Here is a 24999-nt window from a genome sequence, read left to right as displayed (position 1 = left end):
TACCCTTCTTGTTTACTGGCCGGCCATTGTCTGATCTGATCTTGGTTAAACAAATTCTAAATAGAAATTTATATTTAATATGTCATTGTAGAAACTAATTAATATCCTCATATATTTTAGACATGGGAGACTAATTATATATATATATATATATTGGTTAAACTTTACCATGTAAATTGTATACATCACTAATTTAACTAAATTATGAATAAGAGATTTTTAATAGGAGATTTACTTTATATATATATATATAGATGGAGAGCTTTCACGATGGGGACTGTCCACAAGCAGATCTCATCCAAAGTTGATATTTTTGGGAGAAAAATATTGATTTTGTAGTATACACTATGTATATATACACAGCAAAACCAATACTTTTTTGTTTTAGACAGACCGGTCTGAACAATAAAATTACTATATATATATATATATATACAATTTTATTAAAAGACGAACCAATCCTCCACCATAAAGGGCATGCGCTCCATATGATGTGGGATTGATGTGCAGTGCATCGAAGCATAACTTATATATATATATATATATATATATAGAGAGAGAGAGAGAAGCATTCACCACACAATATGGATTTTTGATTTATTTTTCTTTTCAAAAAAGATCTTGTACTCTCCGAAAGTTCCAAACATTGAGAATGTAAAAGTGTAGAAGAAAATGAAGAATGGCAACACAAATTATTAATTTTATTATTTTGTTTCATTTTATTTTTGGTACTTGGCAATGGTGGGGTAGGCATTTAAAGGTAGGTTTGAAATAGTTTTGTATTAAAATGGAGGGACAAATTGGATAAGAAACTGAGATATGTTTAGGCCAATGACTATTCAAAGCCTAACCATGCACATATTTATGCATGTATCTACAGCTGGTCCATTTATATATCTTTGTTCCCCATTACAACTCGGTGTGGGAACCTTTTGACATGGTATCAGATAAGATCATGCATGAAAACAAGCAGAGCAGGAAACTCCATAATCACTATTTCTAGAAAATCAAGGAAATGGGAAAAACTTAATATTCTGTAGTAAAATTGATTACGGGAGCTGAAAATACAACCTTAACTTGAAAAACAATTCCAAACTGCAGTTAAACTGAAAGCGTGTGTGTATATATATTTAATAATATTAGACTTATCAAAATATTTATTAAATTTATTTATTAAATAATATAGCAGATGATATGATAATTTTTAATTGATTTATTTTTTTAATTAATTAATTTATTTAAAAATTTACTTTTTAATATTTAGGTTATTTGAATATACCAAATAATAACATTTTAATAAGTACAATTTGTTAAATAAATTTAATGAATATTTTAATATCTAAAACATTACTGATATATATTATATAGTTGGAGAAGCAAACTTAGGCATGGTAGGAAAAACCTGGATTTATATATTAACAAACATCAAACAGTGTTAAAAAAGCAACCATGACTCTCATAAAATCAACAGAATTCGAAATGTAGTCCTTTTTATCTTTTTAATATACTCTAAGTATAACTTGATTCTTGTTTGTTTCAACTATGTATCCATAACGATTCAAAAAAAAGAAGAAGGTTTCAACTATCGTATAATATATTTTTTTTAAAATTTAATATATACATTAAATAAGTAGTCTTGGTTTAATATGGAAAAGACTTAATTTTCAGGGGAGAGATACTTTTAATATTTCTATTTCATCTTTATACAGCCCTATTTAGGACGAAATGTCAAAAATATCCACATATATGTATATATATATATATATATATATATATATATATATGTATATTTATTTATTTTTTTTGGTTTCCAAACCCAACCCATTTACTGTCATGTGTTTTAGTGGGGATGAAAGGTGATCTGATGAGCAAGTATACTGGGTTTCAAAATCTCGTAGATCTACTGGAGGATATAATTGTCGACATTCTTCAAAAACTTCAAGTCAAAACTATGGTCCCGATGCGTTTTACCCAATTTTTGCTTCGCTAAATTAATGCTCGTAAAGTGAGTTTTTGTGGCATCACAATAACTAAAAATATCCCATTTTTTCCATGCTTGAGGGGGTATGGGAACATCTACAACGTTCGAAAACTATAGTAAACTAATTTTGTCAATAGTTTTTGGCTTCGAAACATCCATGATTGAGCAAATCGTTGGATATTGAAGACAGTCCGCGATTGATTTCTATTAGAGAAGAAAGAAAGAAAAAAAATGAAGATTTAAAAATTGGGCATTTTTGATATTTCAAAATAATGAAACTGTGTAGGTAAATTTGGCAGTGCGATTAAAAATTCTCTTTGTAGGACTATAATGGTGGACTTTATTGGGAGATAAATATCAGAGATGGACCCTGGAATGTGAATGATATTATATTGATTTTTAATTTTTAAAATCCTTTATTTTTTCTATTTTATTTTATTTTATTTTATTGTTTTTTGGCTGCCCCCTTTGCCCACCCCACCCATGACTCATCAACGCAGCATGTATTGGCTTGGGTAACAGCGCTCAATCAAGTGAGCTAGGCTGCTTCGGCTTATTTAATTACTAGTATGGATTAATTAGATAATTTATTGTCCTTTTTTGAACAAAAGATAATTTATCGTCTGTTAGTGTAAGATTTGAAAGAAGCACATAAGTATGATTTAGATAAGATTAGAAAGTGATGAGTGAAATAATAAAATAATAACTCTTTTGCTCTATTTTTGAAGTTATATGGAAATTATATTATATATATATATACACATTTATATGTATATATATTGAACTGTTGCTGTATTGCACAAACTGCAATATTACAAGGCAACGCTTTGCTTGCTTAAATTATAGGACCGTAATATCGGGAAATAAGAAAAAATCCATATTCATGTGTCAATTATTCAATAATTTATAAATTGATTAATTAACTCGTTATGTTAATTGGATAGGTAGAGCTCTATTAGCACTGCTTGCTTATACGTTATTGAGCTTCAAATTTTATTTAAATGCATATGGCTTATACTAATTTGTTATTAAAATTAATCGAGTGTTAGAATACTTGCAGTGGTAAAATAAAATCACTCTGAGATTGGTGTGACTGAAACATAACTGACCAAGCCTAAGCTAGCTACAATATGCAACTTTCAATTAACTTCTCCCCATATAATATGATCACTAAATAAAAACTAGGTGACCGAGTCTTAGCTACCATGTTTTTACAAAATTGTCATTGCTAATTAATTTTGGAAAAATATTAGAAGTTTAATTTGTTTTAGAATTTATTCAAACGAGTAGCGACTAGAAAGAATTTATATATAGTTTATACAACGACTACCGTGTAACAAAGTCAAGCACGTACGTCTTTGTCCATCATATTAGTTTTAAGTATGATAGTATTTTTTATTTATTTTATTTTATTTTTAAAATTTTCCTTGAGTGAGCTAGTTACATTTTTCAGACATAGGTTCCTACTTCCAACCCAAAAGTCATGATTATCCACCAAAATGTATTAAAGTTTCAAAGTAAAAACAAAGGTAGAACATAGCAAATGAAAAGAAGTCACAAATATGTTAATATATTTTCTCAACTTTCATCTATTTATTTTTTCATATACATTAAGAAAACTTCTCAACTGAGCCATGATTTTGCAACGTGGAATAGGTCTCTAGTCTTCCATTGACGTGCCTACAAAAAGCTTTCAGATTTCAACAGATCGGCCACTACAAAAAATTAATGACCACCTTCTCTTCTGATCAATAATTAGCTAGATTAATATCCAAATTGGTAGGTAGCCGTGAGCTTGAGGTGTCTTGAAACGATGCTTATGATGGTGTTAGCAGTGTTCCTGATCATATCATCATCAGCTGAACTAGAAGACCCGCCAGATGATTGTCATAACAATAAAAGTTGTGGGAACTTGGAAATTATGTACCTTTTGGCACCCAGACAGGTGTGCCATGCCCAGCAATTTTTTCATCAACTGCAGCACAGGGGAACCCATACTAGGTGAAAATTTGTTGGTTACCAAGATATCCATCCAAAATCATGAGATAGGCATCGAGGCGTACGCTGGCAGATCATGTTACGACCAGGATGGACAACTGATATACGAAAACCGGCCGACCCTGACTTTGCCCTTTTATGCGATCTCCAGTTCCAAGAACAACTTCATTGTCGTCGGCTGCGACTCTTATGCCTATCTTCTGGGGAGCTACCAGAATGACAACAACAACTACTCCACCGGCTGCACTACTACATGCACCAGCATGGAAAGAGTCTCTGCCAATGGTACTTGTTCTGGTATTGGTTGTTGCCAGACTGACATTCCCGCTGGCCTCCAGAACACTGAAATCCAAACCTATAGCTTTACCAATCATACAGATGTAATGCATTTCAACCCCTGCAGCTATGCCTTCGATGTTGAACAGGACAGGTTCAATTTCTCCCAAGCTTTTCTTGCCAACTTCACCCCTGAGACTCAGCCGCTGGTGCTTGAGTGGGCTATTGATAATGATACTTGTGGAGGGAATGCCACTGCTCATAACCTGGATGACCTTTCTGGATACTATTGCACGTGCAACCACGGCTACTCTGGGAACCCATATTTGTCCAATAGTTGCACAGGTATATATTTCTAGAATTCATATATGATGTGCACAACCAAAATTTGACAGTTTATCAAACACCGCATGTGCACTACGTATCCACCAATAGGTACTGGACACCAAGAAATCTCACAAAAACCTTAATCAAATAATATAATCACAAGATAAAGGCAAATCAAGCAGCAACCAACCAAGAACAATAAATCAAACATAAACAAAGATTAATAATGGAAAGAAAGAACAAAATACCTAAAAAAATTTATTACTTCAAGAATCATGCAAATCCTAGGAGAAACAACCCAATAGCTTTTCCTTACCCCTTTTTTTTTTTGGCCCTGCTGTCCCCTTAGCCCCTCATCCTGTGACTTGAACCGGTAACTCGAACCTGCGCCGTCCTGAACGCAGGTAGTGGCACTCTCCAATCGAGAGCGAGCTAGGCCACTTCGTCTTTCCTCTCTTTCTCAATTTTTTTTTTGGTTGGTTCCATCCGGTGACTCGCCAACCAAACCAGGCCACTTCGTATCTCTTTCTCAATTTTGTGTTTCCGCGAAAAATTATTCATTAAACAGGGACAAGAAGGTCTTTTCGGTGCGTCAAACGACCTGTGCTGCGCCCGCGCCCATGTGGCTGCATGGTGCAGCCCGCCCTTGTGTGCCCACCCTGCACGCTGCCAGCAAGCTGCAGCTGCCGAACAGCGCACCCTGCACCACCGTGCCGCGCTCCCACGCCCCTTTTGCTGCCCATTTCCTCCTTTCCTCATTTTTTCCTTCAAAATCACATATCAAGCCAGCTTAACTTCAATTTTGAGTCAAAAATTCAACAATATGGATGCTATTCTTATTACTTTTTCTTTAAATTATAATTTTAATTTTCACAAGCAGTTGAACAAATCTAAAAACCATGAAAGTAAAAAGTAAAATCTTCTTGTTTGATTAAGGAAAGGGACTCGCATTAATTATTTGTCTTGCAAATTTCGATACTTCGTTCTGTATTCCATGCCATTTTCTCCCACTAATTGGTGATGATAGTTTCAGAAGTGGTCACACTTACGACCATTAATATGTTTGTTTCTTTTTTGGTCAATGACTTGTATATATGCAGATATCGACGAATGTAAGACATCAACTCATAACTGCACAGCAACCGAGAAGCGTGTTAACAAACAGGGGGGTTTTAAATGTGAGCCAAAAGATCAACTACTTGTGATTAAAATAACTGTTGGTATGCATACAACACCAATGGGATACACACATTGCTGCTTTGTATCATATCTTCTCATCACCTAGCTTGCTATCGAAGAAACTTATTTTAGTAATTGAAATTATAATGAATGACCTCTCCCTCAAAATATATTTTTTACAAATCTAGGTGTTGCCGCTGGCCTTGTTGCCTCAGTCATATGCAGCTCTTGGCTGTACTTGGTCTTCAAGAAGAGAAAGCTAATCAAGCTTAAAGAAAAGTTCTTTCGGCAGAATGGTGGAATTATATTGCAACAAAAACTCTCCCAACAACAACATCAATATTCCAACGAGACTGCCAAGATCTTTAGCGAACAGGAGTTGATAAAGGCTACCCTTAACTATGACACAAGTATGATTATTGGACGAGGAGGTTTCGGTACAGTGTACAAAGGATTTTTCGCAGACAAGAAGATTGTTGCCATCAAGAAGTCCAAGAATGTGGACCAATGCCAAATTGAGCAATTTATCAATGAGGTGATTGTGCTGTCCCAGATTAACCATAGAAATGTTGTTAAACTGTTGGGTTGTTGTTTAGAGACACAAGTTCCTCTACTTTTATACGAATTCGTCCCGAATGGCACTCTGTTTGAGCACATACATGATGCTAACAGGGCATCCAATTTGCCTTGGAAAGTTTGTCTAGGAATAGCAGCAGAAACAGCTGGAGCATTGTCATATCTGCATTCTGCAGCTTCAATGCCAATCATACATAGAGATGTCAAGTCCTCCAACATACTTCTTGATAATCATACTGCAAAATTTTCAGACTTTGGAGCTTCAAGGTTGGTTCCTCTTGATCAAATTGAAGTTGCAACAATGGTGCAAGGAACTCTTGGATACTTAGATCCTGAATACTTGTACACACATCAACTGAATACTTGTACACACATCAACTAATGGAGAAAAGCGATGTGTATAGCTTTGGAGTTGTACTGGTGGAGTTACTTACAGGAAGGAAGGTTTTGATGTTCGATAAGCCGGAGGAGGAGAGAAATCTAGCTCAGTATTTCCATTATTCCTTGAAAGAAGGTTGGCTTTTTGAAGTCATTGAGAGTAATATAAACAAGGAAGAGAACAAGGAGCAAATTAAGGAAGTGGCAGAGCTAGCAAAAAGTTGCAGGAATTTAAGAGGGGATGATAGTATTAACTCAATACAGAAAAACCATTTACACCATCAAGAAAGACAGAAACACACAGAAAACACACACAGATTTTTACGAGGTTCGATCTAGAAAAGATCTACATCCTTGGTGAACTCCATCCAAGAAGTTCTTGCACTATGAACAATGAACAATGATCAATACAGCAACTTCTCTTTCTCTATGATGGTTATCTATACCCTGTAAACCACCCATGAAACCCCTTTTTACAACCACTCACCCAGAATGGCCTAATCGGTCTAGAGAAAGAGATGATAAACTCAGAGAACAAAGAAGTTTACAACCAGAAAAGAAAGAAGAACAAGAAGCTGAAAATTGCTTTTGATCGAGAGCTTAATTGAATGAATAAATTGGTTCTGTTTCTGCAGTTTCATATCCAAAATAGAAAACTAACTTGCTGACTCATCATAACCACCTTTTTAAGTGCAACGACACCGTTTCACAACTAAAGCCATAAGAAATGTTGACTTTTGACCTCCTCTCAATTGAATCACAACTAACATACTCCACCTTGATTCAAGTGAGAGGGAAAATTGTGCAAGACTCCTTGGACTTCTCAGTTCACTAATTTTAACCTCTCGCCAGGTTCAACTCTTAACAAACTTTTGCAAGTTTCAAGTTTGCTAACTGGAAGCACTTTAGTTCGCATATCTGCTGGATTATATGCTGTTGCAATCTTCTCCAAGCCAATAACTACTTCATTCACAACATCCCTTGTGAAATGATACTTCACCTCAACATGCTTTGTTTGATCATGATAAACTGGATTTTTACACAAATGAATTGAGCTTTGACTATCTGAATATACAATAACTTCTCCTTCTAAAAGCTTTAACTCTTGCAGCAAACCCATTAACCATAAAGCCTCTTTCATAGCTTCTACAGTAGCAATATATTCAGCTTCAGTTGATGATAAAGCCACTCTTGACTATAGCCTAGACTTCCAGCTGATACAATTATTGCAAAGTATAAATACATAAGAACGGGTTGACCTTCTTCTATCTCTATCACCTGCATAATCAGAGTCTACATATCCTTTGAGAACCACACCTTCTTTGCAGTGACTAAATATTAAGCCAACATCACAAGTCCCCTTAAGGTATTTCAAAAGCCATTGAAGAGCCTCCCAATGTTTTCTTCCAGGATTTGCCATATATCTACTAAGAACACTAATTGCATGAGCTAGATCAGGCCTTGTATAGATCATGACATACATGACAGACCCTATTGCACTTGCATAAGGCACATTATTCATGTCTTTCTCTTCTTCTTCGGTTTGAGGACACAAACTGGTAGATAGCTTGAAATGATTCCTAAGTGGTACATTTGTTGAATTTGCAGCACTCATAGAAAACTTAGACTATATTTTCTGAACATAATTTTTCTGATTCAAGAAAAGATGATTCTTTAATCTGTCCCTTTCAATATTCATGCCTAAAATTTCCTTTGCTAGTCCAAGCTCCTTCATGTCAAATTCAGCCTTCAAGTCATACTCAATGACCTTGATATTCTCCATACTTTGACCAGTCAATAACATGTCATCGACATATAATAGTAAGTAGACTGACTCATGATAGTTTTCACCCTTGTAATATAGACAACTATCATAGCTGACCCTTTTAAATCCAACTTTTAAAACATAAGTGTCAAATCTCCTATACCACTGCCGAGGTGATTGCTTCAAACCATATAATGACCTCTTCAGCAAGCAAACCATCTCCTTACTTGAGTTTGAGACCTCAAAGCCTTCAGGTTGCTTCATATATATAATCTCATCAAGCTCACCATGTAGAAAAGCTGTTTTCACATCAAGTTGTTCCAGCTCCCAAATGAAATGAGCAACTAATGATAAAATCATCCTTATAGTTGTGTACTTCATCACAAGTGAGAAAATTTCAGTATAATCTATCCCTTGTACCTGTGTGAATCCCTTGGCAACTAATCTTGCCTTAAATCTGACTGGATCAGCACTTGATATCCCCTCTTTCACTCTAAAAATCCATTTGCAGTCAACTACCTTCTGAGTTGCAAGTTTTGGAACTAACACTCATGTCTTATTCTTGTGTAATGACTCCAATTCTTCTAATATAGCCTTATACCACAATCTGGAATGCTTACTCTTCATAGCTTCAGAATAGGACTTAGGTTCCTCATCAACAAGTTCCTAAAAACATACTAGAGCAAACATAGTGGAGTTAGAAGAAATAAATGTGACAAGAGGTTTTACCACTCTCCTTTGCCTATCTTTGGCCAGGTGGTAATGTTGGAGAGGATTAGTGCCTTCAGCAATTGATTCTTCTTCAGTTTCTTTATTTGGTTGCTCATCTGCCAATTCTAGAAGTTGTATTTCAGCTTCAATTTCCATTTGGATTATTTGGTCCTCCTTTGCCTTCATATATGGCTCCACCTCAAACTAAACTGACTTATCCTTGGTAGAAAATACTGTCCCTGCATCTTTGTCACTCAAGCAGGGCATAATATTCATTAAAAATAACATCCCTACTTATGATGGTTTTAAAGCCTTTCAAGTCTCTCGCCCACGGCCTATAACCTTTAACTCCCTCGGGATAACCTAGAAAAACACACTTTAATGATCTAGGTTCAAGTTTCCCTTCACTTTGATGAGCATATGCTGCACATCCAAAGATTTTTAGCCTAGTATAGTCTGCTGGTTTGCTTGTCCACATTTCTTCAGGAGTTTTAAATTTTATAGCTGTTGATGGACACCTATTCACTAAATAAGTTGCTATCATGATAGCTTCACCCCAAAATGGTTTTGGTAGGCCATAACTTAGCTACATACATCTAACTTTGTCTAGTAAGGTCTTGTTCATCCTCTCAGCAACTCCATTTTGCTGAGGGATATAACTAACTGTCCTATGCCTAAGAATTCCAACATTTTTACGGAAATTGTCAAATTCAAGGTTACAAAATTCCAGCCCATTATTAGTTCTTAACACTTTTAAATTTTTTCCCTGTTTGGTTTTGAGCTGAAAAATGCCAATGTTTAAATTTAACAAAAGCCTCACTTTTATGTTTTAACAGAAAAACCCAAACTTTTGTGGAAAAATCATCCACAAGTGAAAGAAAATACTTGTTACCTCCATGTGTAGGTGTGTTGGCTGGTCCCCATAAATCTGCATGTGCATAATCCAGTATTGAGGTAGCTTTATGTGTTCCTAGCTTGAAACTCAACCGATGCTGCTTCCCCAATATGCAGTGTTCACAAAATTCCATCTTGCTGATTTTGTTCTTGCCAAACAACCCTTGCTTGTTGAGAATCTGAAGAACTTTCTCACTGATATGTCCTAATCTCTTGTGCCAAAGCTGAGTCTCATCCTGATTTGAAGCCATAGATGCTGCATTAATTCCAGTTACTGTTTTTCCTTGCAAAACATACAACCCATTTCTCTTGATTTCTCTCATGACAGTAAGAGCACCTTTACTAATCTTCGTTAACCCATTTTCAGATTTATAGCTAAAACGTGATTCATCCAAGACTCCAAGTGAAATGAGGTTTCTTTGCAGCTCAGGAACAAACCTTACATTGCTCAAGGTTCTTATCACTCCATCACTCATTCGTATAGGAATATCTTCAATTCCAGTCACATTGCAAGCTTGATTATTGCCTAACAGCATTTGACCACCATTTAAGTTTCAAAAATTAACAAACCAATCTTGTCTTGGATACATATGGAAGGTACATCCAGAATCTAGAATCCATTCTTGACTGATTTGATCCATTAAGACAGCCAAGACATCTCCAATGTCATCCTCATTGCTTACTACAGCAGCATCTCCATTCTCAGAATGTTTCTCTCTATTTTATTTATTTATCCTCTTGTAGCAATCTTTAATGAGACGACCTTCTTTCTAGCAATAATAACATTTCCTTCCTCTATTTCTTGACTTAGATCTAGATTTATCTCTAGATTTTCCTTTAAGATTGTTATTAAAGACTTTCGAGTTTCAAACAGGATTTCTTCCTCTAGTAACCAGACCTTCCCCACTAGTGTCAGGCCTCTAAATTTTCATTTCCAGCTCTTTTGCTCTCAAAGAATTTATAACAATATCTATAATTAAGATCTCTCTACCATATTTAATTGCATTCTTAATATCCTTATAACTATCCGGAAGAGAATTCAGTAAAATCACAGCATGGTGTTCATCAGTGAACTTTTCATTACAGTTGGCAAGATCCAAACCCAATTTATTAAACTCATCAAGATTCTCCTTTAAGTCCTTTGTTGGATTCATCTTGAAACCAAAGAACTTTTCCAGCAAATATATTTTATTTGGCAATGATTTAACCAAATATAATTGCTCTAATCTACTCCAAATTTCAGAGGTAGTCTTAGAATCATTTACCTTCCTTCATATGCTGTCAGAGAGATGTAAAATTATAGTGCTGTAGGCAATTTCATTCATGTCTTTCCTCTGCTCTTCCGTGAGACTCTCTGGAAAAGACCCATCTATGGATTTGGCAACTTTTTGTTGCACTAGGACTGCTTTCATCTTCTGCCTCCATAAAAGAAAGTCTCCTTTTCCATTGAAGATCTCTAACTCTACCTTTGACCCCATTAAGCCTTCTGGTTCGTCACTCAGGAATTTCTTCAAACAGATGGTAGGCACACGTTTCTTTCTTGTGAATGAGTAGTAGAAACAGCTCTGATACCACTATTGAATATTAACTTAAAACAGAAAAATCATTCACAGCATCAAGAAAGACAGAAACACACAGAAAACACACAAGGATTTCTACGAGGTTCGATCTAGAAAAGATCTACATCCTCGGTGAACTCCAAAAAAGAAGTTCTTGCACTATGAACAATGAACAATGATCAATACAGCAACTTCTTTTTCTCTATGATGGTTATCTATACCCTGTAAACCACCCCTGAAACCCCTTTTCACAACCTCTCACTTTCTCAAAAAACCACTCACCAAGAATGGCCTAATAAATCTAGAGAAAGAGATGATAAACTCAGAGAACAAAGAAGTTTACAACCAGAAAAGAAAGAAGAACAAGAAGCTGAAAGTTGCTTTTGATCGAGAGCTTAATTGAATGAATAAATTGGTTCTGTTTCTGCAGTTTCACATCCAAAACAGAAAACTAACTTGCTGACTCATCATAACCACCTTCTTAAGTGCAACGGCACCGTTTCACAACTAAAGCCATAAGAAACGTTGACTTTTGACCTCCTTCAATTGCATAACAACTAACGTATACATTACTGATGGGGAGGCATTTATGGGGTATTTAGTAAAAAGGAAAGTATTGAAGGAAACTGATTATTGGAAATCAGTTTTTTGGGTTCAGTTTCTTGAAAATGAGTTTTCTTATAATTTTTTTTTACAGTGTTTAGTTAATTATAGAAGAAAATAGGATTTACAAGTAATTAAATAAATTGGTATATTAAATTTAAAGTATAAAATTATATTTAAAAAAATATGCAATATCAGTTTCTCAGATAATTTTAAAATGACACTTCTTTAGTAAAATTCACTTTTCCTGTCAGTTTTCTACATTACGAGATTTATTTTCCACTGGAACTTTTAAATTTTTTCTTTTAAAAATTATCTAAACAGGAGAAAATTTCACTTTCCTAAGGAATTTTAAATTCCCACTAACTTTATCACTATCCAAACACCCTATTAAAAGTAGGTTGGAAATGGTTTTGCATTAAAATGGAGGGACAAATTGGATAAGAAACTGAGATATGTGCTTCTTATCCCAAAAAAAAAAAAAAAAAAGCTGAGATATGTGTAGGCCAATGACTATTCAAAACCTAATCACGCACATATTTATGTATGTATCTACAGCTGGTCCATTTATGTACTTTTGTTCCCCATTACAACTCAGTGTGGTAACCTTTTGGCATTGTATCAGATAAGATCATGCATGAAAACAAGCAGAGCAGGAGACTTCAAAATTACTGTTTCTAGAAAATCAAGGAAATGGGAAAAACTTCATGTTTTATTAGGGAGCTCAAAATACAAATTTTATACACTTGAAAAACAATTCTAAACTGCAATTAAACTAAAAGTGTCTGTATACATATTATATAGTTTGAGAGACAGACTAAGGCATGGTAGGAAAACCTGGATATATTCACAAACATCAGGCAGTGCAAAAATGGTGGAACTTTGAAAGACACTAGACAACCGTGACTCCAATAAAACCTACAGAATTCGAAATGGAGTCCTTTTTGTCCTTTATAACGTACTAAAGTATAACTCGATTCTTGTTTTGTTAGCTATATTTATAATGATTCAAAAAAACAAAAAAGTTTCAACTATCATATAACATATATTTTTTAAAAATTTAATATCTACATCAAAGATGTAGTCTTGGGTTAATATGGAAGAGACTGAATTTTTAGAGACTCTAATGGTGAACTTTATTGGGAGATAATCGTAGATGGACCGTGGAATACCAATCATATTATATTGATTTTTAATGTTTAAAATCTTTTTTTTTTTTCTATTTTCGACAATTTTTTTTTAGAAGCTTGATCATTAATTACTAGTACGGATTAGTTAGATAATTTATAATCTTTTTTTTTCCGACAAAAAGATAATTTGTCCGTTAGTGTAAGATTTGAAAGAATTATGTAAGTATGACTTAAACAAGATTTAAAAAGTGACGAGTAAATCATCAAGTGTATAGTATCCCCCACCTGAAGGACCACACTTTTTATGCATATTATTAGTTTGTATCTATACCTCTATTTCTTTCTTTTTTTTTTTTTTTTTTTTTTTGGATATTGCGATTTTTTCTTTTCAAAATTGAAGCGATTCATTTTCTTTGTCGAGAAAATAAAAAGTTACAAAAAATTTGGTGCACCTGGTTACGGCCGGTTTGTGAAGAAAAGGTAAGGCAATATAAATTTAATGACAAAGTAGAAGAGGTGGACGTATCCAAATTATAAAAAAAAAAAAAAATTTGCAGCTGAAGAAATTATAGGCTAGCAGTCAAAATCTCACATTAAGGGCGATTTTTTTATTTAAATTAACGCGGATTTAATTATTTCCTAATCATTTTTAAGTGTCATTATTAATTTAAACCCTGTCTATATGATTTATTTAAACGAGTATGACTACCAACTAGCTAAAAAAAGGGCATATATTATATAGCCTATATGCCATTTTTTTAGCTAGTTGGTAGCTATAAATTGACGATGTTTCTCTCTTCTATATGTATATAAGCTAGAGCTAGTTATTTTATTTTTTTGGGTAACTAGAGCTAATTAGTTGATAATTTCCTCTCTTTGCACTAATATTTTTAGTTTTTTATTTTTTATTTTATTTTATTCATTATTATTATTTTATTTTATGTAACTTGCAAGATTCCGATTAAAAAAAAGTCACTTGTCCACCATGTTTTTGTCCTATTTGTGAGATATCAATATTATATTAGTTGGTGATCTGAGAAAATTTATAAAAAAACTGAACACGTGGATAGATTTTCAACTAGCTAGCATAGCAAGTAATTAATTACAAATTAACAACAAAAATGAATGAGTCCTCAACTTAGCCATTGACTTGGATGCAGCGTGGGACAAGTCTTTAGTTATAGTCAAAAGAGACTTCCATTGATATGCCTATAAAAGGACCACTAATCCTTGGGAGGTTTCCATTCACATGACCAAAATTTCAAAAGGGCGACCATGGCCATAATGATCTTGGCAGTGTTCCTTATATCGTCGTCGTTTTCCTCACCATCAACTTCAGCTCAACTCTTAGATCCATCGCCAGCTGAATGTGATCGTCGGTGTGGAGATGTAGACATTCCATACCCCTTTGGCACCACCGAAGGCTGTGCCTTGGAGAGCAAGTTTCTGATCAACTGTAACAAATCAACCGGCGAACCTATACAAGGTAAAAATCTGTTGGTCACCAACATATCCATCGAACATCACGAAATAAGCATCGCCACGTATGTTGCCAGAGCTTGTTACGATCAGGATGGACGACGTGTAAACAGAAACCGGCCTACTCTCAGGGTGCCACCCCAGTATACCATCTCTAGTTCCAAGAACAAGTTCACTGTCATTGGCTGCGACTCCTATGCCTATCTTTATGGCAACTACAACAACGATGATAACGACTACTCCACTGGTTGCACTACTAGATGTGGCAGCATAGCAAAAGTGTCGGCCAATGGATCTTGTTCAGGCATTGGTTGTTGCCAGATCGACATTCCCGCCGGCCTCCAAAATGCCGAAATTGCTACCATGAGCTTCGATAATCATACAAAGGTTGCGGGGTTTAACAACTGCACCTATGCCTTTGCGGTGGAACAGGGCAAGTTCAATTTCGCCCAAGCTTATCTTGCCAATTTTCCTCAAGAGAGGCTGCCGCAGGTGGTTGAGTGGGCTGTAAGTAATGATACCAGCTGTGGAGGGAATGCCACAGCTCAATACTTTGACGACTTGTCTGGATACTATTGCCAATGCAACACCGGCTACATTGGAAATCCATATTTGACTGATGGTTGCCAAGGTATGACATTACTTATTTACTAATTGCTTTCTTCCAGTATTATTATTTTGTAATCTCAATATTATTTCCTATTATTTTTGACACAAATAAGCATTGATGACAAAACAATTCAATATATATATATATATATGTTTTGCAGATATTGATGAATGTCAGACTTCCAATCGCACTTGCACTTCATATGAGGACTGTGTTAACCGACAGGGAAGTTTTATATGCAAGAAAAAAGGCAAACTGGCTGTCATTGAAGTCACCATTGGTATGTAAATTTATATCCATATATGTTTGCATGCGTAAGTATCATTTAGTCTAGATATATGCATTTCTGTGTATGTTCGTGTCTTTGGTATTCTTCTGACTTGGCTTGTTTGTTAACATGCATTGACTAATGAACTAATAAAATTGACATGTCACTTTTTTGAAAAATTAATCTAGGTACTGCAATCGGCCTTATTGCCTTACTTATAGCTAGCTCCTGGATATACTTGGTTTTCAAGAAGAGAAAGCTAATGAAGCTTAAAGAAAAGTTTTTTCAACAGAATGGAGGATATATTCTACAGCAAAAACTCTCTCAGCAGCAGGAGTACTCCAGTGATACTGCAGCCAAGATCTTCACTGAAGAAGAGTTGAAAAAGGCCACCCTCAATTATGATGACAGCACAATCATTGGCAGGGGAGGTTTTGGTACAGTCTACAAAGGATTTTTAGCAGATAATAAGATTGTTGCTATTAAGAAGTCCAAGATTGTGGATCAGACCCAAATTGGGCAATTTATCAATGAGGTTATTGTGCTTTCCCAAATTAACCATAGGAATGTGGTTAAACTCTTGGGGTGTTGTTTAGAGACAGAAGTTCCTTTACTTGTTTATGAATTTGTCCCAAATGGCACCCTCTTTGAGCACATACATGATGAGAACAGAGCATTCAATTTGTCTTGGAAAATTCGTCTAGGAATAGCGGCAGAAACTGCAGAAGCATTGTCGTATCTGCATTCTTCGGCTTCAACACCAATCATCCATAGAGATGTCAAGTCCTCCAATATACTTCTTGATAATTACAATGCAAAAGTTTCAGATTTTGGAGCTTCAAAGTTGGTTCCAATGGATCAAATTGAAGTGGCAACAATGGTGCAAGGAACTCTTGGATACCTGGATCCTGAATACTTGCATACTAACCAATTGACAGAGAAAAGCGACGTTTATAGCTTTGGAGTTGTTCTTGTTGAGCTACTAACAGGACGAAAGGCTGTGTCATTTGATAAGCCGGAGGAGAAAAATTCAGCCAAGTATTTTCTTTCTTCATTGAGAGAAGGTTGGGTGTTTGAAGTTATAGATAGTAATATAAACATGGAAGAGAACAAAGAACAAGTCAAGGAAGTGGCACAGGTAGCAAAAAGGTGCTTGAATTTGAGAGGTGATGAAAGGCCTAGCATGAAAGAAGTAGCAATGGAACTACAAGGACTAAGACAAATGGAGAAGCAATGGTGGGTTAATTCGGAGTCAAATAATATGGAAGAAATTGAATACTTGCTTGGTGAGACGACATCCAGTTCATACCAACAGTACAGAGATGTTAGCAATATGACTGCAGCATACGACAGCATTAGGGACCATGTCAGTTTGGACTTCTCTGGGAGATGAGCAAATTAAGCGTATATAATATTAATGCTATTGACGTTTGATCACTTATCGTCATATTGTTATAATATTTATTCTTTTTTAATATACAATTTTGTTTCCAATTTTGCAATATGGTAGTTTTGAAGAAATTCATTAGTTAGACTTTTTTGTTTGGAAGAAGCTCTTATTCATATGTATATATTTCTATAATATTGGTTTTTCCCAAACAAATAATATTAATATATATTGTTGAAAAATTTGTTTAAAAATTAAAGTATTATTTTGGACTAATGAGCTGTCTCATGACGGATCTCGGGAAGAATCAGCCGGTGGATAAAATTAGACAGTATCCTTCAAGATCAAGAGTATGTCTTCTGTCATAATCCTAATTAATCTTGTGAGGATATCCAAAAACTCATAATATAAGGCAAATCAATATAATTTTTTTTTGTCACTACAATAATTTCTAATTTAAAAAGAGAGGGATGTGATATATCAAATTCACAATCTTATAAATATGGATGTGAAATACAATACCAATTAAACAAATTTTACTTGATTTTGAATGATAATTATTATATAAATATATTACATTTCTAATACCCTAAAATCCTAATGTGTACTTTTTGTATATATATATATATATATAGTCTACTGTGCTTCATAGCAAAATTATATATATTATATTATTGATTTTCCGTTAAAGGTTTGATGGCACTGTGCAACTTGAGCAACTGTATTGCGCATGCTGCATATTGTAAGCCAACGTTTACCAGCTCTTCTTTCCAGGATGAAAATATGCAGGGCCTAGTCAACTTGTTTGTATTTGTTAATCATATGGGGAGAGAGTTAAAAATTGAATATTGTAGACTAGGCTTGGTCAGGGATGTCTTAATCACACGAACCTCGGTGTGATTTTAATATATCCACAGGAAGTATTATTATTATTATTATTTATTTTATTGCTATTTAGATTATTATTTATTTTAAATTGAGTTTAAGTTTAGAATTATTTAAACTTTTTATTTGTTATAATAAATTGTTTGTTGTCTCTATCAAATTAGTACTAGCCATAAGCATTTAAATACAATTGCAGCTCAACAAGTTTTGTCTTATATATACAATAATTAAATAATCAATATGGATTCACTTTCTTATTTTAATCAACATGTGTAATTAAATAATCAATTGTTTGTGCACTTTCTGTTTTACCCTTTTAATTATTCATTTTCTTCATCCTGCTGATCGATTTCTACTTGCTTTTGTTGTCTGATTTGTTTAGAGAGAAATGAAGCATGTTTGGATATGGGTTTACTTAATTTAATTGGGTTGAAGAAAATGATGGGTGATGGGTTTTGTTGAAATGGAATTTTACTTCTCTCAAAATATGAAGGTGTGGAAAGCTAAAGGGCCAAAAAGCCAGTGCACACATATTTACCGCGGAAGAGCCCAAAAAGCCTGTGGCAATAAAGTCACCTTGTCATTTAAAAGTATGCTAGTTTACACTTAAATTTCCTCCTTGAGATTGATATGGTCCTGACATGGATTCAAACCCACAAGTCATGGTAGCGCATAACATTGTATGAAGTTTCAAAGCAATAACAAGGTAGCGCAGAACATTAATTAAAATAGAAAATATGCATGGATGTAATTACATACATATCAGGTTCAGGAATCTGTTAATGCTATTATTATTATTATTATTATTATTTTTCACTTGAAAGGAATGTGTATAAGAAATCTGTTAACGTAGCCTCTCCAATGTACGACATGTGTTTAACAAATGAGGTCTTCTCTCTCATGGTGGCAAGGTTGCCATCTCCTTTAAAGAGACACCAAAAGCATGAAAACAAGATATAAAGTTATGAGTTGTGGAGGTTAGAGTTTCTAATCCCTAGAGATTGGATGACTAAATTTGTATGGTGAACTAACTTAGAAACCACAAGACTATAAAAACACGTGTCCTGGAGGGAATCTTACTCTAATATTTATATTAAATATATATATATATATATATATATTGTTTCATTTCTTACCCTAATGTTTATGAACTTAAGTTTGAGCATTCAATATGAGGTTATATATACATTCGAAATGTTGAACTTGCTTTTTTTTTTTTTGGTAAAATAAAATGTACATGCTTTGAGTCTATTAGCGGGTGATATTGGGTCAAAATTGTCCATGGGTCATTCATCCCAACCCCAACAAAAGTTAATAGGTGCTACAGCGACTCTGAAAGCTCAAATATGGGCTTAAGCCCACTAAGGGAGCCCAATTTTGAAGGTCCAACTAAGCCAGCATGCCAAGCGAAGTAAATTTAATAAAGAAGGCTATGTGAAAGGAGAATCAAACCTAACGTTATTAGTCCAACCAAAGCAAGGACGATCGTAAATAGTAAGTAATGAAGAAGCAGGTTCTAAGTATTTAATATAAACAGTAGTTATTGGTCCAACCAAAGCAAGGACGATCGTATATAATAAGTAATGAATGAAGAAGATGACTCTAAGTATTTAATATAAACAGTAGTTTTCATTTCCAATTATTGGAACCGATTGAAAAAGTCATGATTGTCCTCACGCCATGACTTGCATTATACTGAGGAATAAGTCTTGGTCTTCTTCTAGTTCCCAGCTGGCAGCTGGGATATGCCTAGAAAAGAATATTATAAGCTTAATCCAACAAAGCCAAGCCGCAAGCTCAACCTGGAAGGTCCAACAAAAGGGCTGGGACCCACCCAAAATTTGAGGAAGGAGGGAGAGCCGCGTGTGAACGGAAAGGACATAAGCATTAAAGCATCGATGCAATTTCCAACGTAAAGACTGGAGAAATGAAGTCAACTTTACCAAGATTAGTCCGGCCATGCAATTGCAAGGACGACGATAATAAGGAAAGAGAGGGGTAAAGACGGAGAAATGAAGGGGAAGATGAGATGGGAAGAGAGAAGAGAGAGGGAGCAGAGGTACTCAGGCTACAATAATATTGTAGCCAACCTTGACGTACGTGCCCGAGTTTCCAAAATGAAAATTACGTGTAGGACTCAATAAACTATTTTTCATTTTATAGCCATCATATGGGAAGAAATTTGAAATAGCATATTGTAGAGTAGTCTTGGTCCTCATGTTTCAATCAACACCAATCTCATCCTCTCAGTTTGCTTTTGGTAATAATATTATCCAATTAATTTTAATAACAAAGAGTATAGAGACGTTAGCAATACAACTGCTGCATACGACAGCATTAACGACCATGTCAGTTTGGACTTCTCTGGTGGTTGAGCAAATGAACCATATATAATAATAATGCTGTGGACGTTTTATCACTTATCGTCATGTTGCTATAATTTTTATACTTTTTGAATATAAAATTTTGTTTCCAATGTTGCAATATAGTAGTTTTGAAGAAATTCATTAGTTAGACTTCTTACTTTGGAAGAAGTTCCTATATGTTAATATGTATATATTTCTATAATATGGTTTTTCCAAAGGAAATAATATTAATATATATTGTTGAAGAATTTGTTTAACAATTAAAAGTATTACTTTGGACTAATGAACTGTCTCATGACGTGGCTTGGGAAGAATCGGACGGTGGATAAAATTAGATAGTACCCTTCAAGATCAACGGTATGTGTTCTGTCCCATTCCTGATCACGTTAAGGACATCCAAAAACTTATAATATAAAGCAAATCAATATAATTTTTTTTATCACTATAATAATTTTTAATTTAAAAAGGAAGAGAGTGTGATGTCTCAAATTCACATTTCTCATAGTCTTATGAGTATAGTGTAAAAGTAACACCAACTAAATCAATTTCATTTCATTTTAAATGATAATTATTGCATAAATATATTACATATCTGATATCTTAATGTATAGTTGTTACATAAATAGATATACAGTGCGATGTGCTTCATGGTAAAATTATGTATATATATATTATTGATTTTTCGTTGAATGTTTAATGACACTGTGCAACTTGAGCAGCCGTATTGCACATATTGTAAGCCAACGTTTACCAGCTCTTCTTTCCAGAATGCAAATACCCGGGACTTAGTCAACTAGTTTGTATTTGGTGATCAGATGGGGACAGAGTCAAAAATTGAATACTGTAGACTAGGCTTGTTCGGGTATACCTCAATCTCACGTACCTCAGTGTGACTTTAATATTACCGCAGGAAGTATATTTTAATATTAATTTATTATTATTATAATTTTTTTGAACATTATTTACTTTAAATTGAGTTTAAGTTTAGAATTAATCATAAGTTTTTATTTGTTATATAATGAATTGTTTGTTGTCTCTATCAAATTAGTACAAGCTATAAGCAGTTAAATAAAATTGTTTGTGCACTTTCTGTTTTACCCTTTTAATTATTCAACCTCTTCATCCTGGTTGATCGATTTCTACTTGCTTTTGTTGTTTGATTTATTTAGAGAGAAATTAAACATGCTTGGACATGGGTTTAATAATTTAATTGGGTTGAAGAAAATGATGGGGTGATGGGTTTTCTTGAAATGGAATTTTACATCTCAGCAAACTATAAGGGTGTGGACAGCTAAAGGGCCAAAAAGGAAGTGCACAAATATTTACCGCAAGAGCTGAAAGAGCCTGTAGGAATAAAGTCACCCTGTCATTGCACAAATTAGACTTTAATTGTTTTAGGATTTATATTCAGAGGAGGAGTACGTTGTCATGGCTAGGAAAAACCAAAGTGAATGGAAATCCATCGAGATAGTGATAGTTTTGATAGAGTCCAACCACCCATAAGTCATGACTATCTCCACCATATGAAGTTTTCAAAGCATTAACGATGTAGGGCATAACATTAATGAAAAGAGAGAATATGCATGTATGAACTACACACACACATATATATATATATATATATATCAGGATTCTTTTTTTTTTTGGCTATGGCCCCAGGTCTCCCCTTCTCTGCCCAGCGTCCACTGGCCGGCTGTGGTGCTCTGACCACTGAGCTCCCACGCGAGTCTTCTATATATGTCAGGATTCAGGAATCTGTTAATGCCATTATATTATTATTTTTCACTTGAAAGAAAATTCAATGCAGCCATGACTTGTTGCTCGCGTGGAATAAGTCTCGAGTCTACTTCCTTTTTTTTTTTTTTTTTAATATTTTTTTTTGGGATCAAACTGTTCAAAACTTCTTCCATTGATGTGCCTATAAAAAGCTTTCAAAATTAATTTCCATGTAGCTACTGATCACACAACAAAAATCAAAAGTGATATCTTCTCCTCTGACCCCGTCATCAGCGAAATTCCCAAATGGGGCTTCGTGAAAGAATATTGCATATTATCATCACTATTAAACATATAATCGTCTTGGTGTTTATGATGTTCGTATCAGTAGCAGCAGCTCAAGAGATTAATTGCTATAATGATCAGTCATGTGGCAACATGACAATTCCCTACCCCTTTGTCATCTCAGAAAGCTGTGCCCTGGAGAAGAAATTTTTCATCAACTGTAGCACCAAAGAACCAATGTTAGGCGAGAATGTGTGGGTCACCAACATATCCATCCAAACCCATGAGATAAGCATCACGTCATATGTTGCTAGACTTTGTTACAAGACGAGTGGAACCGGAGAAACAAACCGGCCGTCCCTCAGGGTGCCCAAGTTTACCATTTCTAGTTCCAAAAACAAGTTCACTGTCATCGGCTGCGACTCCTATGGATATCTTTATGGTAATGGAAAGAACCAAAACTACTCCACCGGTTGCTTCACCAGATGTGAAAGCCTCGATACAGTTTCGGCCAATAATTCTTGTTCTGGTATTGGATGTTGCCAGATTGATATACCTTCAGGGTTTAAGAATATTTCATTGGAGGCCTATAGCTTTTCCAATCACAGTGGGGTGATGGATTTCAACCCCTGCACGTATGCCTTTGTTGTTGAAAAGGACAAGTTTAATTTCTCCCGAACTTATCTTGCCGAGTTCCCGGAAGAGAAGCAGCCGTTGGTGCTTGAGTGGGCCATAGATAAGGCTGCTAATCAGTACATGTGTGGAAAGAATGCTACTAAAGAAGATAAGGTGGGCGACGGGTCTGGATACTATTGCAAATGCAACCAGGGCTACGTTGGAAATCCATATTTGCCTCATGGTTGCCAAGGTATAATACGTTTATTATTATTTTGCAATTTGTATTTCACTCCAATTTCTTCTCCCCCCCCCCCCCCCCCCTTTTTTTTTTTTTGACCGTTGATGATGATGATCATTTTATAATGTAGTCTTGCGAGTTCCCTAATTAATTGATGCTATTTTCCAATGATTTTCAGATTTCGATGAATGTCAGAATAATCATCATAATTGCACTGTAAACCAGTACTGTGTCAACACAGAAGGAAACTATACCTGCCAACCAAAAAATCAACCAGATCAACTTCTTGTGATTAAGATCACCATTGGTATGTAATGAATAAATTCCATATGCATATATATATATATATATATATATGTATATGATATACAGTTCCATATTATATATATGTCTTCTTCTCAACATCGATCTAAAATCAAATCAATTTTCTTACAAATATAGGTGTTGCAATTGGCCTTGTTGCCCTAGTCATATGTAGCTCTTGGCTACACTTGGTCTTCAGTAAGAGAAAGCTTATAAAGCTTAAAGAAAAGTTCTTCCGGCAGAATGGTGGATTGATTTTACAGCAAAAACTCTCCCAACAAGAAGACTATTCCAACGAGACAGCTGCCAAGATCTTCAGTGAAGAGGAGCTGAAAAAGGCTACACTTAACTACGATACAAGTACGATCATCGGACAAGGAGGTTTTGGTACAGTCTACAAAGGATTTTTGGCAGACAAGAAGATTGTTGCCATCAAGAAGTCCAAGAATGTGGATCAAACCCAAATTGAGCAATTTATCAATGAGGTCATCGTGCTGTCCCAGATTAACCACAGAAATGTGATTAAACTCTTGGGTTGTTGTTTAGAGACAGAAGTTCCTCTACTTGTATATGAATTCGTCCCTAATGGCACTCTCTTTGAGCACGTACATGATGCTAACAAGGCATCCAATTTGCCTTGGAAAGTTCGCCTTGGAATAGCTGCAGAAACAGCTGGAGCATTGTCATATCTGCATTCTGCAGCTTCAACACCAATCATACATAGAGATGTCAAGTCCTCCAACATACTTCTTGATAATCATACAGCAAAAGTTTCAGACTTTGGAGCGTCAAGGTTGGTACCACTTGATCAAATTGAAGTAGCAACGATGGTGCAAGGAACTCTTGGATACTTAGATCCTGAATACTTGTACACAAATCAATTGACAGAAAAAAGTGATGTGTACAGCTTTGGAGTTGTACTGGTGGAGTTACTAACAGGAAGGAAGGCATTGATGTTCGATCGGCCAGAGGATGAGAGAAATCTAGCTCAGTATTTCCATTGTTCCTTGAAAGAAGGTCGGTTGTTTGAAGTCATTGAGAGCAATTTAAACAAGGAAGAAAACAAGGAGCAAATTAAGGAAGTGGCAGAGCTAGCGAAAAGGTGTTTAAATTTAAGGGGGGATGATAGGCCTAGTATGAAAGAAGTAGCAATGGAATTGGAAGGACTAAGAAAAACAGAGAAGCATCCTTGGGTCAATGAAGAGGTCATGAATATGGAAGAAATTGAGTACTTGCTTGCTGAGACTTCCAATGCAAATGACGGTAGCATTACAACTTCTGCATATGACAGCGTCAGGAACCCTGTATCATTGGACTTCTCTGGGAGATGAGCACATTCGGCATATATAATATCTAATGTTATGGACATTGTATCACTTGTCGTCATGTTGTTATCATTTTTGTTCTTTGAATATAAAATTTTTGTTTTCAATGCTGCAAAATTTCTGTAGAAATTTGTTAGCCCCT

General features: G+C 35.0%; 3 protein-coding genes across 3 annotated transcripts; all 3 read left to right on the top strand.

Moving 5' to 3' along the window:
- The first annotated feature begins 3861 nt into the window (after positions 1–3861).
- On the top strand, positions 3862–4695 carry LOC132799110 (wall-associated receptor kinase 2-like). Its single transcript, XM_048465074.2, has one exon. The coding sequence runs from the start codon at positions 3862–3864 to the stop codon at positions 4612–4614; it is 753 nt and encodes a 250-aa protein (XP_048321031.2). The 3' UTR covers positions 4615–4695.
- Positions 4696–5343: 648 nt separating this feature from the next.
- LOC125419322 (wall-associated receptor kinase 3) lies at positions 5344–10090 on the top strand. The gene is given in 3 exon segments (XM_060819850.1): positions 5344–5802; positions 5950–6680; positions 6683–10090. Coding segments are annotated over 3 exon segments (1242 nt in total). The 5' UTR covers positions 5344–5663; the 3' UTR covers positions 7055–10090.
- Positions 10091–14652: 4562 nt separating this feature from the next.
- On the top strand, positions 14653–24974 carry LOC107406092 (wall-associated receptor kinase 2). The gene is made up of 6 exons (XM_016013189.4): positions 14653–15487; positions 15627–15746; positions 15923–17100; positions 22515–23241; positions 23408–23536; positions 23671–24974. Exons 1-6 carry the CDS (start codon positions 14653–14655, stop codon positions 24861–24863), a joined length of 4182 nt encoding a protein of 1393 aa, XP_015868675.3. The 3' UTR covers positions 24864–24974.
- Positions 24975–24999: the final 25 nt, after the last annotated feature.

This window comes from Ziziphus jujuba, chromosome 1 (assembly GCF_031755915.1).
Source record: "Ziziphus jujuba cultivar Dongzao chromosome 1, ASM3175591v1".
Classification (NCBI taxonomy): Eukaryota; Viridiplantae; Streptophyta; class Magnoliopsida; order Rosales; family Rhamnaceae; genus Ziziphus; species Ziziphus jujuba.
Note: the sequence above shows the minus strand (reverse complement) of the source record. Positions and strands in the feature narration are given on the sequence as shown.

Excerpts from the sequence above, each read along its gene's own strand:
- LOC107406092 (XM_016013189.4), top strand. The coding sequence starts at position 14,653 with ATGGCCATAATGATCTTGGCAGTGTTCCTTATATCGTCGTCGTTTTCC. Across the intron at positions 17,101-22,514 it reads ACGACAGCATTAGGGACCAT|TCATGTGGCAACATGACAAT; the intron begins GTCAGTTTGGAC and ends TATAATGATCAG. Across the intron at positions 23,537-23,670 it reads TGTGATTAAGATCACCATTG|GTGTTGCAATTGGCCTTGTT; the intron begins GTATGTAATGAA and ends TTACAAATATAG.
- LOC132799110 (XM_048465074.2), top strand. The coding sequence starts at position 3,862 with ATGATTGTCATAACAATAAAAGTTGTGGGAACTTGGAAATTATGTACC.